We start from the raw sequence: 18,366 nt of genomic DNA, 5'->3' as shown, positions 1-18,366 counted from the left end.
TTTGATGAATTGAAGATGGTTCAATGCCCTGTCACCATTTCCATCATGAAAATGAGTTCACACATAGGCTAAGATACAAAATGGCAGGATATAAAAAGACATTGGATGGCTCTCAGTACACTGATCATCTTTCCCTGCAGTAGTGATGCAGATAAAGCTACTTTAGTTCAGATACACATGGAGCTTTTTGAAATCCTGGAAATAGGTGTACTCAGTTCTAATCTTTAAGTACACACAATTTTAGATGCCTTGTGCTTTCAATTTTAAGTAGATTCATAAAAATTTGTGGCCTAGCTGCCATTCTAACAAAATCTGGAATAATAAAAAAAATTCTTATAAAAGATCGTAGAGTATTGTAAATGCTGAAATTAATCCATTATGTTGTCATGGCAAGTTTTATCATACTGATCGTTCTTAAAAATGCATTCCACAAACGCCATCGTTAGGATACCACACACATTTACAGGTAGTTGTTGAAGCTATCACTCAATATTACAATAATTAATGATTTTGTCAGTCGTAATAAAGATTTGAATGCAGTTTCTTGCCATATCAAATCCTTATAATTTATGTCCTTGTAGTCTACAGATGATGAAGATGCTGTATATTTTAGGGAAGGCGATAAACAGAAAGCCATCATCAATCTTTCAATTTCCTTCACTCCTGAACTGCCAATATTGTGGGATATCCACAATACTGCATCTATGAACTATAGGGGGCGCTGTACCACAGTCACACATTGGCGCCCTTCTCTAAGGTCAAAGCTTGTCAGGCTCCTTTCACAAAGAGTGTCATGGTTTGGGATTTAACCATTAAAGGGATTTTAGTTGCTTCATAGCCTCAAACTTTGTTTATATATGTCTGTTCAGATTTGTGTGACAAATTATGAATACAACCTACAGTTTTAGCTTTGTAAATTTTCTGTTGTGCATGTTAAAATATTGTATATAAAGAGGAGATACATTATCCTTTATGATACATTTACTATAGAAATCCTAACAAAGCAAAGGAACTGTGTTTAGCTTTTCTTTCAGACTAAGCAACATTTAATATTGTGTAAACTTGCTCTGAATACATTAATAAAGTAATGGTTAGATGGAAAGTCACTGTTATTATACATAATTGGTAGTTCATTTTAGAAATAACGGGCGACGTGCTGACCATTAACGTTTATTTATGGGCAAGGGCGAGAGGAAAACCAAAAATTAACAGGCAAGGCTTGCCGAGCCCTTGCCCATAAATAAACGTTAATGGTCAGCGCGGAGTCTGTTATTTCCATTATTCCATTTTCGAAATTATCCTACGCAAACGACAACGGGGCCCCAGAACTTGTCAGTGAGTAGTGCGCGTGCTGTAAAAATTTTGCAAATCCGGAGATTTTTCAAAAAAGTGTCTAAACTTGGCCCACAAGTGTTCCATTTTATTTTGTGAATGATTATGATCTTTGTACAAATTACAATTTACGTTTTAGCTGAAAAGTTACGATGTTTACGATATTATTCATATTCATGGGCACATAAACAAACCATTATTGCATATTTGTGGTCGGTCACATGGTTCAGCTCGACCAATTAAAATGCGACGGACAGGGCATGGTAATATAATGTTCATTATTGTTGTTTTTCTTTGTTTTTCAGGTGGTGGCAATCCTGTCAATTCTTTTCATTGTGCTATCTACCATAGCACTTTCTCTCAACACTCTTCCAAGTCTTCAAGAACAGGATAAGTTTGGACAGCCTGGCGATAACTCTGACCTCAAACTTGTGGAAATGGTTTGTATAGCCTGGTTTACCTTGGAGTATGTACTAAGACTAATATCTGCACCCAATAAGTGGAAATTTTTCAAAGCTCCTCTGAATGTCATCGATCTCATAGCAATATTACCTTTCTATGTGACTCTCTTCCTCACGGAATCCAATGAAAGTTATATGCAGTTTCAAAATGTGCGGCGTGTGGTGCAGATTTTCAGGATTATGAGAATACTTCGGATTTTAAAACTTGCCAGGCACTCAACGGGACTTCAAGCACTGGGCTATACTCTACAGCGCAGCTACAAGGAACTCGGGCTTTTGACTTTATTTATTGCCATAGGAGTGATGCTGTTTTCAAGTTTAGCGTATTTTGCAGAAAAGGATGATCCAAATACTCTTTTCGTCAGTATACCTGTCGCATTCTGGTGGGCGGCAATCACTATGACCACCGTGGGATATGGTGATATTTACCCAGAAACTTTACTAGGAAAACTCATTGGTGCTGTTTGTTGTATTTGTGGTGTACTCGTGATAGCTCTACCAATTCCAATTATCGTCAATAACTTCTCGGAATATTACCGTGAACAGAAGCGGCACGAAAAGGCAATGAAACGCCGCGAACTTCTGGAGAAAGCCAAACAGGAAGGAAGCTTGATAAGTATGAATGTACGAGACGCATGTCTTGAAATGATTGATGTATTAGTTGATAAAAATAATCAATCTCCACAGGTGCACAGACACAGTTTATCTAATGTATCTTTGACTCATGGGAGTAATCCTTCAATAACTCTAGAAAACCCTCACCAGGATGCAAATCGTATCCACAGTCTACCGGGTGACTGTGGCACACATTACCGATCTTCTGAACGTTTAGGATCCCAAAACTGTCACCGAGATCGCTGTGCTTCTGCGCCGTATGCAGACCACACGAGGCAAAGTTCAAACAGTTTAGCATCTGAAGTCTTTCTGGATTCTCTTGACCAAGTAGAGCTGCCCAAAACACACCATGCCATTGGACGAATGGGCGTTTTGGCAACCCAGTCTGGTCTAGGCAGGCAGAGAGACAAAGATGTGCCACCAAAACCAGGAGGGCGCTCTCGGACTATTTCTGGTGAGGATTCGCAAAGCCATAAAAGTGTTGACAGCTATGCAAGTTGTGGACTGGAAGCAACTCCCAAAGAAACAAAGAAAAAGCCAACAGGTTCAGTGGTGGATACTCCAGATATTACAGTTACGGATGAAGGTGAAATGCCTGGTGCCTCTTCTGTCGGAGGGGAAAGTGAAGCGGATCCAGTAGCAGATGGAGAGAACGGCCCAACCATGACCAACGGACAGAAAAAGGATGATGATATCATTGTTCAACAGTTAGATGATGGTTTTACAACGAAGTGGAAACGTGCATCACTTCAGGATAAAGGAGTCTCGACTGGAGAAACAGATGACATCGAAGGGGAACCACTTATGGCAGACGATGAGACAAAACCGTTAGAAGAAGATCAACAGAGCATTTCCTCAACAGACTCTGATGGAAGCAAGACGCCACAAAAAGCTGTTAAGAAACCACTTTTGAAAGGCCGATTTAAGAGACCTAAACTGCCTGCCATCTTGGGAGCCAGCACCAGCCTTGCAGCTGTCAAAAGATTTGCAAGCTTTGGTGGAAAAGACCGCTCAAGTGAGCGAAAAGATTCTCAGTCAAGTGACAGTGCGCCTGAGACGCAGAGTCCCGTCGCAAAGCGAGATAAAGGAAATAAAAAACAAAAGAAAGGCAAGGTTGATAAAGATGGCAAGCAGGGTAAGGAAGAACTTCCCCATAAGACAGTTGCAGAACAGGATACCACAAAACAGCTACCCATTAAAAGTATAAGCCCAAAAGCACAGCCAGTTAAATTTGCAGGAGTGGAATCCCCTGGCAAAGAGCCGGCAACCGAAAGTGAACCTAAGGCACTACAATCAGGTGATGAGATTGAGATTGAACTCAATAACATGACTGAGCCAACATTGTCTCAAAACGGTGATGATCTTCCTGCAACTGACCCTGGCAAAGCCACAGAACAGCAGCAACAAACGGCACAGTCAGACACTGTCTGTTGACATCAAGATTCTATCAGTCATACGTAGCAAGTCTAGATATGTAATAATTTATAGATCAAAATAATAACCAGTGCATTGCTGGATTAACTATAGATATCCTGAACTTTAGGAATTAGGCTTCAATCTCAAATACAAAGCTACAGAGAGTGTCAAATTCTCACCAAAAGGTCCAATCATGTAATGTGTTCTCCTTGTAACCTTTAAACCACTCACATCCAGTGACCTGTGTTCCTTTAATGCTTTCATTGCCGTGATTTCATTCAAAACAGTTGCTCACAATGGTGTGGTTGGACCAATGTACAGGCATGTGGAGGTGAAAGGCTTTGCCAAATTTCATTTCATCAGGAAAATCCCACAACTATTACTTCTTTGAAATTATGATCATTGTTTAAATCTTTGCGCATTGCACATGTTCATTTGCAATGAGCATTTGTCAAGTAAAATTAGAATGATATTTTTATTATCTTAAAACTTCTTGCATGAACCCTGTCCTACCCGTTTTCCACAATATGGATCCATCCACTCTGTTCAAAACAAAATTATTGAACCCTCTGTAGGGGTGGGGAGACTAAACTGACCCATAAGCTATCTTCCGACATAATTTTGTCTAATTCTGTTGAATATAATGTATGTTTTGTTGAAACATGCTAAAATATTAGTTGATTACACTGAGCTGTGACCGACAGATAGAATAAAAAATTCCAGTTAAAATTTCTGCATATTAGGTTTTCATCTTTGGTCATGTTTCAAAACAGAGCACTATGCTATGGATTAACATTTCAAAATGGTTTAGAAGACTATGAAATATAAAAAACTATCTATCATGAAATAAAATTTATGTTAACAGTGTCCAAATTATTGCATTTGGCTCTTTCAAGAGCTTATAAATGTACACTAATGATCTATGTATGTATATATATCAATGTATGTATGTACATATCAGTGTCTATCAATAACCTATGTGCCGTCTCAGTTTAAAAGAGGATTAGAAGCCAGGTGTTTGCAAATTTAATCATGAGGAATGGAGAAAATCAGGTAAATAAATAAATAAGTAATGAGTTTTGGATGAACTACATACGTAAGCTGAGAAATCATCAAAATTGCAGGGTTTCGTTGGGATAAAGTTTCCCAAAGATTCCCTGATTTTTTCACCTCTGGATCAAAATGAATGATCAAAATGTAGTCATCTTTGATTACATCTCAAAAATTTGGATAAATTCATTCCTTGGAAAGTTTTGCAAAAAAAATTCTGCCACGATTGGTATACAAAGAGAGAAATGATTCTTTTACTCAAATGATGCCAATTGGTAGTTCTGAAAGCTGAAAAAATGCCTGGTGTAAAAATCAGAGAAAGTCTGTGAATACAAAAATATATGTTTTACGCAACAGCAAACATAATCTTCTTCAGAACAAAGAACAGTCTCAGATCATGCAACATACCAGAGTGAAAACAACAAGTGATAAATTAATGTACATTTGTGGAATTGTGAGATCCTCTCAATGTGTGTTTATCATCGTGATTTCAACACAATTAAAACTTGAACAAAATTTGAAACAATAGCCAAACCCTAAATACCTACAAAGTAAGAAATTGAAAAATGAAAATCAACGAAACAAATGAATGGAGCAAATTTTAATATAGTGGGTCATTACTTATGATAAAATATTTATTTTAAATGTAAACCTCACCCTTTCACCCCCATAATCCTTTCTACAGGTCCAACATTTTATCAAAGACACTTGGGTTGTACCAATTGTGGCAATGGAAGGATTATAATCCTTTGAACCCTGACCTGTGGCTACCTGTAACACACAAACAGGGAACAAAAGGTGAAGTCAGGTCATGGAAGGATTACAAACCTGTGAACCCTGACCTGTGGGCACCTGTAACACACAAAGAGGGAACAAAAGGTGAAGTCAGGTCATGTAGGATTACAAACCTTTGACCTGTGGGTACTTGTAACACACAAACAGGGAACTAAGGTGACGTCAGGTCAACTATTACTTGCATTGAGTGGCCAATTCCACCCTTAATAGGCAAAGTAGCAACTAGCTATTTATAACTGCTTTCAGAAAGCTGTACATAGCTGCATTGCCAGTCTATTCCAAGCTGCAAATTTCACACTTATTCAATACTTAACTTCTTACTATTAAACTTACTAAAACTGGTATAATATACTTCTAAGCAATAGACAAAGGTACTCTTAACTGTATAAAGGTACTTTGGCACTTTCAAATTTCAGGAAATTCTTTCTCCGTTTTTCCTAACTGTTAAATCCTAAACTTTTCCACCTTTGGCTGGTATAGTAGTGATAATTTTTGTGAGTTGTTTCCTCCATTTAGTTATTTAAAATCATAATGTAGGAACTTCAAAATGTATAGTCCAGATTACCAGCCAGTAGTTGTAGGCAACCAATGTATATAGTTGTTTTTAAATTGACAATATATTAAAGTGATGATAAGTGATAGCAGTTGCCATGGTGATGCTGTGTCTATTGTGCTTGTTGCTATGGAAACCTTCCTACTGTTTGTCAGCGTGAGATTGTGTGTCTTTCGTAGTACTGTTTAGCAAAAAAGATTGAAAAGTGCAATATGATGTCAGGACTTTGTTTTCAGCAATTTCAGTTAAGTATAACTTTTGATTCTTAAGTAGTTACTCTGTCTTTGTACAGCAGATATTTGGATGCTCATTTTTTGTATATTTCATATCTGATGTACAATTCTTTTTCATACTTGTATTAAGTCTGTTTGCAAAATACGACCTAGTAATTTGCTTTTTTGTAAATTTCAATTCAGAACAAAAATTCAGGTCTTGCATGTGAAACTTGGCATTACTCATTTTACTTTTTTCCTGAACACATATTAAACCCCTCTTTTGGTTAATACCTTCAAACAAGACATATCTAACACATGATATCAGACAGTGCGGGTTCTAAAACGAAAAGTTTGTTTCTCTTCCCTGCAATATACCTTTGCATGTCAGGAGCTGACAATGATACACAATTTGATGTAGCAGAATTGTGTCCAATTTCAGAACTGCATGTATAAAACTTTTTTGTTTATTGATAAAGATGTCCTTCCAAGAATGTCAAGAAGTTTCCGAATATGACCTTATATTCCCCAGTGATCAGAAGCTCAAAACTAACAAAAAATATTTTTGTTCTTGATCTCTTATTTTAAGCCAGATTATGTTGCTGACAATATTTTGTAGTGTACACTTGTCACATGACATGTTCCTTTTCAACTCTATGATCAACAGTTACTGCCGAAATTGGTCAAAGATTTTCCCATCAACAGGTACAGCCAGTCTTGCTCAAGATAATATAGTGTGTTTTCCTGAACAAATCAACATTTACATATATTTGGTGGTATTTTAAAAATAGTGAATATTGCAAGTGTGTAGAGTTTGATATGCGGAGATTGTAAGGCGGACTAATTCTCATTTCCACAACCATGTTTCTCCTATATTGTCAATCCTACACTCTTACAACACTTAACCATGCTGTTTTCATCTGATCTGAATGTCCACGTACATGAACACTAGACTTGGTTCAAGTCTGTAACTTTTAAGTTCTCCATGTGTGCTGCGGGTCACATGTTTACTGTACTTGCTTATTCCACGTGTAAAGAAGCACCTGATTCAGTAGAGTTACTGTCAAAATCATATAAATTTAGGATTAAGTGGCAAGATTGCATTTAACCCTACTGTGCAGAATCCATTCTTATGTGTTTGCTGTGATCTGATCAGGAACTACCGTACTAGCAACTTGTCCTAACCAAGGTCAAATATTTAACTTTCAATTGATGAAATGACAAAAGATATGAGAGTCTGTTTCAAGAAAGGTCTGTTTTATTCACCAACTTGAACCAAGTCTAATGAAGCTATTGTAAAGATAGAATCTGACAGACATGCCACACAGCACACATGAAGAAAACACAGCGTCTAATCCTACATGCTGTAATGATCTGCTCGTCTCAGTCATAATAGAACAGTTTGCAAATAAATATACTCTGCTTGCATGACTGTGGCAAGGCATGTTATTCCCGTATTTAACAGGTTTTCAAGGGATAGTCTTGATATAACAGCGTTCTACAGCAAATTATGTTCAGCTGATTCACTGAACCAATTTACTATCAACACTTTGAGTGATTATTCAATGGCTAGGGCTTTCTTACTTGCTTTCATTCTGGATTGAAAATGCCAAGATAAGTGTTTTGTGACAGCAAAATACATCCTTGTACAACAAAGTATTATGAAACTGATGTAGTTTATAAGTTCAAAATTTAAAAAGGATAATGATATGATTACTTATCTCATGACTACATTTCTATATGCTGATTCATTCTCTGTACTGCTAGAATTAGCTTGTATCTTTGTTAGCTTGTAAAGAATACTTTGTTACAAAACTTAAAAAATCAATTGTAATTCTTTGCTTGTGTATCAATTCCATGTATAATTACATATAGGATACAGCATATTTAAAATATATCTTACTGTTTGCAGTATTGGTGAAACACCGACAACTTCTCTACAATATTTCAAGCATATGCATGGCAACTGTTCAAAAGAGTTTCAACTATGGCCATATATGTGATAGAAATCAGTGTAGCAGATCTCTGGCTCTGTGCAGTGTGTCATCATGTCATGCAATTGTGTTGTCAGATCTTCAGAATGACAACAGCAATAGTCTATGTTCAGTTTGTTTTGCATTCTAACACTGTAAGACACTAGAATTCTAATATTCACCACTGAAGTGTGTTAACTTTTCTCACTTTTCTTCAACGGAGAAATCCCTTTTCTTGTTGACTCTTAAATTCCTAATTCTCCACTGGTTTTTGTTTGCTCCTGGGTAAACAAATGGTAAATGCACTTATATAGTTCTTGTACATGAGTAGTCTTTTTCTGATGTCCTTTCAGTTCTGGTTGAGTTTGGTAACTACAATTTTAAACATTTTGAATTATTGCATATCAATGCATAATACCGTGTTATAACTGCCAATGTGAATTATTTTAACAAATTGTCATTGATTTTAAAAACTTATTTCAAAATAATTTTCTTAGCATAATAGGAACAACAACTGTAGAAAGTCAGTGTTATGATTTCTATTGTTCTCACATCTTTGACCTTTGACCCATCGTACTGTTTGATAATTATTTTCAATAGTTATTATTTTCATTTTTGCAACAAATGTAGCCAAAGTATACTCAGGCCATGATATTATGTATGCAAATACACTGGGGAGTTGTAAATAAGTCTGGACAGCATAAAAAGAGTTCAAAGCAGTCTGGGACATACTTGTCCACATCCAACCAAAAAAGTTTTGTATTGTAAATGGAGATACCGGTACTGTACATGTACCTTTTAGTTATTTATTACAAAGTATTTGTTTTGTATTTTTCTTACTTTTTGATGTACTTTGTGTCTTTGTAGCTGCCTATTCCAACGTTATATTTGAAGCTAAAATTTGAAGGTTATCAAAAGATGAGAAATGTGAATCCGTTATTTATGTAGTTTGCTTATTGGCACAAAGATTCACATCACAATGATCTCCTTATAGATTTATGTAAACTAGTTTGCTAGTTACTGATAAGTAACTCATCTTGCTTCTGCAAGGTTAAAAAAACATGGCTGTGATTCGTCATATTGGAGAAGTATAACAGTAACAGTGATTGGCAAGTAACCAATAACAGATAGTCTGTGATTGGTCAGTAAGCAATCAGGCATCCAATGAACATCCTCCTTCCAGAAAAGAGTTGTCTGCTCTCATTTGCAGGAAGATACCAGTTGCACAGCAAACGACATAAAACAGCGGAGCATTTCACAGTAGAACCATGAGTACAGTGTATAAGACAGCAGTTATGTAGTTGCACAGATTGTTTGGCAGTAAACTGTGAACACAGTCATCTGTAATTAAATAATTTGTACTTTTTACCTTTAATTCAAGACCCTAGAATATATTATTTACAATGTCAAGGTTTTGATTGGTTGTTGTGATGACAGTCATATCTTGGCTAACCACAAGGTGCTGTGACCTTAGTTTTATTTTCTCCAGAAAGTTCTGTAACAAAAATTTACACTGCACCAACTTAAAGATCTGTTTCATTTTTGTTCGCCTTTTTTTAATGATTTTGAAAATTACGCTTTGTCTCAAGTTTGTCTAGCTCTCTGTGGGTATTGATGTTTAAGCAAGTATATCACTAAAGCATTCTGGGAGTTGTGTCTTATGTCAGATTTGATTACCCATCAAACTTTTAACGGTATAATCATTTTCTTGTCCATTGGTCTTGCTTGCAATCAGTCAAAATATTTTATTACATCATATGGATAATCAGAACACCACAAAGTGACAATTGACGTATGACAAGGGCAGTTATCATGTTAACATTACATTACATTGTAACCTATCATTTCAAAATGAATACATATAGTAAGATGTTTTTTCTGTTTACTCGAAGATATAGAATTGAAAGTAGTATGACACAGTAGGTGGATACATGTATGAAATCTATAGTTTTAACAAAGATTGTCATATTTAATCTAGTTTGTTTTGTAAATTTAGAGATAGAATATGTTAATTTTTACTGCTTCTAATGAACTGACAAAAATTGACTGAATATCACAAATGTCATGATTTTGTGATCCAACATGCAAGATGCCGGAGCCATACGGAGGTGTCATAGACAGTCGTGCAAGATTATAACTGAGTTAGGGAGTCCATCACAGGTAGTCTGAGCGGGGAGTCCAAGTTTTATCTTGCATAAATTGAGCCCGGAGGGTTATTTCCCGATAGTATCTGAGTATTTCTACATAGCAGAAATTAGCTTTCGTAGAAACTACAATTTTGTTGGGTCAGGAATTTCCTGGCACTGTGTATAGTAGATATTAGGTCAAAGTGCATATGAATTTACATCAAAAAGTACAAAATTTTTATGTCAATGGACTTGTAAGTTCATTCACACATATGTCACCTCAACATATTGAGTCATAACCAGGTTTAGATGTTTACTTGAGGAATGTCTACTCAAAGTTTTCAAATATTCATTAGTTGCTTTTATCATATTTTTTAGACAAATACAAAATATTTTGCTAATTGAAGACCAGCATATTTTATTGATAGTTTTGAATAAATGTCCAGTAGTGTAATAATAGCAAGAGACGTCAACTTTACTACAAATAAAATGTGATACTGAGAAAAACAAGTCTAAAAGTTGGAATTCAACATCTGATTTTGCAAATTGCAACACAAGATTTTTGTCATATATATTTTGGTGGAGGTAATTGAGTCTGTCTGATAGCTCTGTAAAAAGCTTCGTGCTTTTCCGATTACTATATATGTGTGTACTGTGTGTGTGTACTGTGTCTGTGTGTCGTCTGCTCCACGCATACCGTGTTGTTCGGTCGCGCACAGAATTGAAACATCTAAGTCGGTTAGTGTGACCAACTCTTTTGGGTTGGAAGCAGTGGCAGACTGGTTTTGTGTGAGGCCTAGCAGCTAGGCGATGTTGCCGTGAGTGTGTGGGGGTTCGAATCCCGTTTGGGTTATAGTATAATTTATATTCCTGTAGGAGTAAAGAGTGCAATCACCATTGTCGCAACGACAAAACACTTTCTAAATGAATTAGGTCCATACTGAGATACAAAGATATTTTAAAATTCAGGTAAAGAAAGAACTGGAAATAACTTTGTGAATTTTCTCAATACCGTAACCCTGAATCAAGTGTAATAACAATGTACATTGTTACAACTTTGGAGTTGAAATTCAGGTTTCAATCTTCCAGAATCCATTTCAATCATGATTTTACAACCTCGAAATTCTTGAGGAAAAATATGACCTTAGAAGAATGGTGTTGTCATTTGAGTGTTCCTTTCAACATGTTTATTGTGAGTGACAGTAAAATAATATGTCATATGGTGCAGTAGAGCTAATTAGTTTGAAAAATGTAAATAAAAATATATATAGCTAGAATTACAGTGACTTCAGAAAGACCAATGCACAAGAAAAACTTGCAAGTATACCAGTTACTTGCAAGTATACCAGTTATGTGTATGGATTATTTAAATCAAACTTTTGATATTGCTCCCAGATTATAAAAAATAGAAACATTTACTAATACATGGGGAAAAAATAATGAAACTATAAAAAAAGAAAGCGTTTGTCTGATATAGGGTTTAGTTATTACATCTGATACCTTAGCTATCACCTCTCATCTATCTTTCCTTGAAGGTGTAATTTAACCTATTGTTAATATTTCAAGAATGATGAATAAATCATTTTCCATTTTGACAAGTATCTGGACCTGTCTTGTTTTTTATTCACCTTTGTGAAAAACAGCTACATTGTTCATGTAAAAACTGTCAGTATGTGCATAAATCATCTTCATCTGGAATTTGATTTATGCTAACACAGACTATAAAAATACATTCTTTCAACATATTGGTGTATTTCTACAGATCATATTTGATGTTCCCTATTCCTCCAAATTAACTTCTTTGTAGCCCAGCTGAGGGCTTTCTAATTTGCATATCAGCTTTGTACTATGTGACATCATGGTATACTAATTTGCATAGATTAGAGGATTTTTAACCCTTTGAACCCAGCTTGGACAGAAATGTCTGACGACGTCATAGAATACCAGGGGGTCAGGGTGCAAAGGGTTAATTCAATCATAAACACGGCCAGCCAGTGTTGTGCAAAAAAGACCTGGACCTTAACCCTTTGAGCGCCAAAGTCTATTATTGTCCCCTTTATAAAACATAGGGCCAAAGTCCCTGAAGCTACTATAGACATGGATACAAAATTAAGTATTTCCTTACTGTATGAAATTATCTCACTAAGGTCATCCTACGGACAAGTAAACTAAATATTAAAGCTGTCTGACCAGCGGTTTTGAAAGAACAAGCAACTCAACAGTTGACAGAGCTCTGTTGAGTTATGTAGAGAATAACCTTTTGTGACACATGTATTGATGAAGAAGGTGGATATCTTTGATTAACATTGTGAGTTCTGTTTAATAAGTTGAGACTGTACATACTCAGAGAAAGCACACTGAAGAGACAAAGGTTTGAAACTTAAGAAGTTCAAGGTCATCAAAAGCATTATAAGGAATCATGTTACACTTTCATTGCACTGTTTACACAGATTGCATAATTGCTATAAATAGCACATGAGGAATCTTTATACAGCCCAGCTTTACCATAAAAACCCTATCACTTTGACCACTCTTTTAATTGACCACTCTATTTTTTTCCTCAAAAAGTAATTTTATTTTATCCTTACCAAGTCAACCATAAATGGAAATTAGAACTTTCTCTATCTCTATCTCTATCTCTATTGACTATTTTGAGCAATTTCTTTTAGATAACATACAGGGCACAATAAATGACGGTTCAGAATATGTCAAAGTTGGGATTCAGGAAAGTTGCCTTTACATGTTTTAATCCTCCAAGATGGTAAGCATTTCACTATGAACTGTCAAAAAAAGTTGAACTTTCTGATAATTCTACACTAAAAATATTTTGGCTTTGATGATTTCCTAATTAATTCAATTATTTACAATCATATTAATTATTTTTTTCTGGGTGAATTGATAGGGCTTATACAGTACAAGAATTACATACAATGTAAGTCAAATTTTGACCAAAAATGACAAAAAAATTCCTTAAAAATACAGATTTGCATATTTCATCACAATTTGAACAAGTCTAAGTTGGGTTACCCCTAGGGACCTGTATACCAAATAACAAAGCTGTCTGACCAGCGGTTATGAAGAAGAAGATTTTTTACCAAAAACACCTTTTTTGGCATTAATTTGCCTATTTTCAACAATATCAAAAAATTAAAAAAAACAGTTTCTCAAAATCGTATTTTTCATCTACACAACAAATATCAAATCAGTAAGTACTGCGGTTCTCAAGATATTTGAGTGGACGGACGCCTCACAAACGGACATACATACATACATACATACAGACTGACGCCGGACGCCGGACGGATACCCATCCCAATAGCTTCTATAGACTATAGTCTATAGTAGCTAAAAAACAAACCACAGTCAACTTTTTCTCAGATGTTTGCCATAATTTTGAGAAAAAACTGTAGCCAATGAAATTTGATGTCCATTCGGTCCAAAATTATCAAAAAATTACAGAAAAATTCCTAAAAATTTGTAAAATTTTGCACTAAAGTTTTGGTGGGAGAAAATTACAGCGCTCAAAGGGTTAATGTTACATGGTATATGAGAAGAGAAAAAAAATCTGTGTAGACATTCAACTTCAACAAATTACAAAGAGATGAAAACAGCTGACCTTGATAATGTTGAGTTCATGGCACTGTCAACTTTTCCTGAACAGAACTATTCATTATTTGCAATCTATACTGTCACCAGAGATGCTGAAAAGATAAATTTTATCAATGATTGTTACTGTGCACATGCAAAATAAATCCTCTCCACCTAACTGGTCACCATGTGGGTCTTGAAACCTGTCTGTGCCTTTGCCCTTTGGCCATCCAAGATAGAGATATACATCCTAATTTCAAGAAGGAAAAACTCTAGAGGTAATTATAAATCAATCTTTTTCAGTAATGAAATGCCTATAGATATCTCCAAATTTATTGTCATGAGTTTCAATCAACATTTTCCCTGTTTTAGCACAGATATTTTAAATATTCATAACGGAAGAGACATTACTTCTTGCTGATATCTTCTGTTCTATTTTGCTTTCTTGGGGAAGTGACTAATTCCTTTGGGGGTTTTGTCAGAAAAACCCTTTTCTGATAATTACATGCCAAATATGTCATCCATTATGTATTATAATACTTCCCTCATGCCCTCTCCTCCAGGAAACTTCATGCAAAATTAAAAAGATGAGAACATCTCTGCTAAACTAATGCCGGTGGGTGGAGATTGAAGATGTACACTAAAGATGCTTCTTGAGAATCCATGTTTCTACTGAATAATTCAAAAGTAAAGCTACCTGTAGTATATTATATCTACTAGTACATGGAAGCTGCACTTAATCCCAGGTGTTTGCATCTAGGTCCTTCCCTCAGGATGATTTTATAATAAAAATGTTCCCGTATCAATCATCCAGGGTGCCTCGGAACAAATTCATTTTCAAACTGACTGTTGTGCAGTTCTTTGCTGGTTTTCTGCCTGCACGAACTCGGTTCAAATGCTTGTGTCTTGCTTTTTTGAATTTTGAAAACTTAGTTTTTCCCCCACAGACTAAATGAGCTAGGGATAACTTCTAATTTGAAGTTCAAATATCAGCAAATTTTACATTATTTGTTTTTCTTGTACCTAAATTTGCATGCAGGAAGAATCCATGGCATATTGCAACTAGTCAATATTCCAACTCAAAAAGAAATAGAAATTAAGGTAATGATCAGTTTTTGAAACGTTTGGATTTGCTGTGAAATGAAGCACTTTTTGGTCATTTGAAGGTTTTATCAAAATAATAAGATACTGGTAAAAATACCGTCAAGGACAGTGTGCTCACATTCGGTTTGAATTGGTCCATTAGAGAAATATTTAAACCAGGAAAAACAAGAATGACAAAAGCAAATAAGGTCTCCAACTTAAGTACTGGAGGTCATCTTTAGGAACATGCATATCAACTTCTATAGCAATGGGAGAAGCAGATCCTAAATACATAAGCAACTGTTAACAACAAAAAATAGACAGAGAAGGTTTGATAAAAAGAAAAGGTGGGAGTGGGTAAAAAAATGTACAAGGGATCAGGTAAAAAAATAATGCTACCTCATCAATCTTCTAGACCCTACCCCCTCCTAAATATCAAATGTTCCAACCCTTGGTATTATATAACGCCGAACGACAGGAAATGTACTTACAACCTTGGTGAGTTTTTAGTTAATGCCATGAGTGTTATCATTCTAATGTAAACAGCAGATGGTGAAATGCCTTCCACTGTGGGCGGTGATTACAACATCTGGAATTATCCTGGATCCAAATTTCTCATCAGTTCTTGTATGTCTTACAAAGAAAAGTTGCAAAAATTGGTCCGCAATGAAAACATTCACCTCAGCTTTGTTTTCTGGTTCAAATTTTCCTACAAATTGATACCAAATATGACAAAATTATGTTCACAGCCTTCAAAACTGTCTCACAACATATCCTGGATTGGTGTAGGTCATTTAAGGTCACAAACTGAGAAAATTACCTAAAATATAAAAATTTGGGGGTTTCCCAACACTTTGAGCAGAAAATTTATCTAATCGGGACTTTGTACCAAATTACAAAGCTATCAAACGAGTGATTTTGAAAACAAGTTTTCTTGACCAAAAATGACAATATCGTCTTAAAAATACAAATTTGTATATTTCAGGACAAATTCCACATATCTAACTATTGTCATCTCTGTACGTCTGTGTACCAAATATAAAAGCTGTCTGTCCAGGGGTTTTAAAAAGAAAATACTGTTTAAGATTTTTTGACTAAAAATGACAAAATTGCTCCAAAATAGTAATTTTCCCAATTTTGTCATAATTTTAACAAATTAGACGAGTAACACCTTGAATTCCTATTTATTCATGTACATGGAGACAAACAATGCTGAACAAACACAATATATCTAAATGTTGCAACAGCATAATCAGTATTTCTCGTTTTAAAATTTTGAATGTTTTCAACTGTCTGATTGTCATTTTGACACAAATTCTGCAATTATGTCTTATATTTAACTCATCAGATTTGCACATTTGCACACTATAACTAATTCTGTACAATGAATGATATGAAGACAATTTTGAAATCGTTAATTTGAAGATAATCTTCCTGGCAAAGTTTGTAAAATAATATCGCTGTGAAGATGAAATACGTTGCATTTAAAATAACACTCAAGAAACTTCAGCAATGTTTAAAATATTTTACTAACAGTCGATCAGGAAACTTTAAATCTGTTGGCAAGATCACTGTGTAAAATGAAAACAGAAAGACTTTGATGTTGTCCAGACAATTTCAAGAGGGACCGAATTTATTTTGTTTTGTCTATCACTGAGTTTTAGTAGATGGTAGTGCCTGTGATTATTTAGCAGCTCATCAGTTGGTTGGGCTGTTTGTTATCTGCAATAAAGTTATTCTCTTTCTCGTTTTCATTTTTAGTCTGTCTTCTTTTGTTCGGCACACTTCCTGACTGACGGTTTTTCCTTTGTTCTGGTATGTTGACTGGTAAGCATCAATGAAGGTTTTTTGTTGTGTATGGATGACTAATTGTCAATTTGTAGTGAGCGAAATGATCGGAACATATTCATGAGTTAAAATTTGGTGTTCCGCTTTTTTTCCTTGAAGTTTGTCTGTCACTAACTTGACCAAGATTTTAGGGGATTCAGTACCCTTTTGTCAGTCACCGACTCAGAAAAGGAAAGAGGCAAAAAGGCCAAACAAAATTCTGATTGAAGCAAAGAACCATCCTCACATGGGGTTTTACCAATATCTCAAAATTTTGCTGCTTTTGGAAACACTTGCATTTTAAAAAGGGCCATGAAGCATTTCATCAACATAGCAGAAATGCCAACAAATGATTATTAGCCTAATTTGAATTGAATTCTTCTTCTTTATTCCCATAAATATAATGTAGGTGATTACAACATCCAATACTGTATAAGTATACAATCAATGGGAAAAGGGGTTGAAAACAGCTGTCTGCATGGCAACTAATCTTGTCCAACCCAATTAATAAATTGACATTTTGATTGGCCGCAATGTACCGGGGGTACCATGGATTTTTTCAGGCAAAGTGCCTGCTAGTCAAAGTGAAATAGTGAAATAAAGTTCTTGGCTGTATTAAGTTCAAAGTCTCCTTCACAGTTCTTATCACATTGTAGCTTTGTCCATTTTCACTGGTTTTTGACCAAAAGGGGTGGAAAATGCCCTAAAAGTACAAATATGTTCATCACAATTTGAACAAAACTTAACTAAGGTTATCCCAAGGAACCAGCTCATTAAAATTCAACGGCAAGATTTTAAGAGATGTCAGATCAAAGCATGTAAAGGTTTTGGTGTGTAAAACTATCCTCAGTCATGTAATCCATTGGCTAGCAGCACTAGCTGGCAGCTAGATTGTGTTGAAGCCAGACAGCGCCCTCAAGTGACAGTTGATTCCATCTATGGTTAGATCATCAGCTATTCTAGAAATTAAATTATAGATAAAATGAACATTTCTCTCCATGACATCATCATAACTCCTTCCCACGGACCCAAGTCACTGGTATCCTGACTGTGTACTTTACCACCTGTTGATTAACTATCAGTGGAGTGTGACCAGTTGCTAGTAGTTTTGTACTGACCAGTAAAACTACCAGCTGTAGCCTACAATCTGCTGTGATCAGCATATTGGATGTGATAGGAGAGGGGGGCAGCTGCATGGACAGGAACTTGAACATAGAGATCTGCATATAGATATTAGACAGGGAAAGAGCCCAGTGGTGGTACTCTCTGATGGCATACATGGTTACATCTTCAGAAAATCATATGAAAAGGGGTATTTTTTTCATGATTACAATG

At 35.5% G+C, this 18,366-nt stretch overlaps 1 protein-coding gene across 2 annotated transcripts in view; it reads left to right on the top strand.

Annotated features, from left to right (window-relative positions):
- The window catches only part of LOC139134095 (potassium voltage-gated channel subfamily B member 2-like), a 106,739-nt gene extending 94,605 nt beyond the window's left edge, over positions 1-12,134 (top strand). For both annotated transcript variants that reach the window (XM_070701003.1, XM_070701002.1), the window contains one exon: positions 1,638-12,134. In XM_070701003.1, the coding sequence (XP_070557104.1) occupies positions 1,638-3,842 (2,205 nt within the window). In that variant the 3' untranslated portion in view covers positions 3,843-12,134. The remainder of the gene's footprint in view (positions 1-1,637) is intronic.
- The last annotated feature ends 6,232 nt before the right edge of the window (positions 12,135-18,366 follow it).

The sequence above is a fragment of the Ptychodera flava genome, chromosome 5 (assembly GCF_041260155.1).
Source record: "Ptychodera flava strain L36383 chromosome 5, AS_Pfla_20210202, whole genome shotgun sequence".
NCBI classification, from domain to species: domain Eukaryota; kingdom Metazoa; phylum Hemichordata; class Enteropneusta; family Ptychoderidae; genus Ptychodera; species Ptychodera flava.
This window is presented reverse-complemented; position numbering and strand designations above follow the sequence as displayed.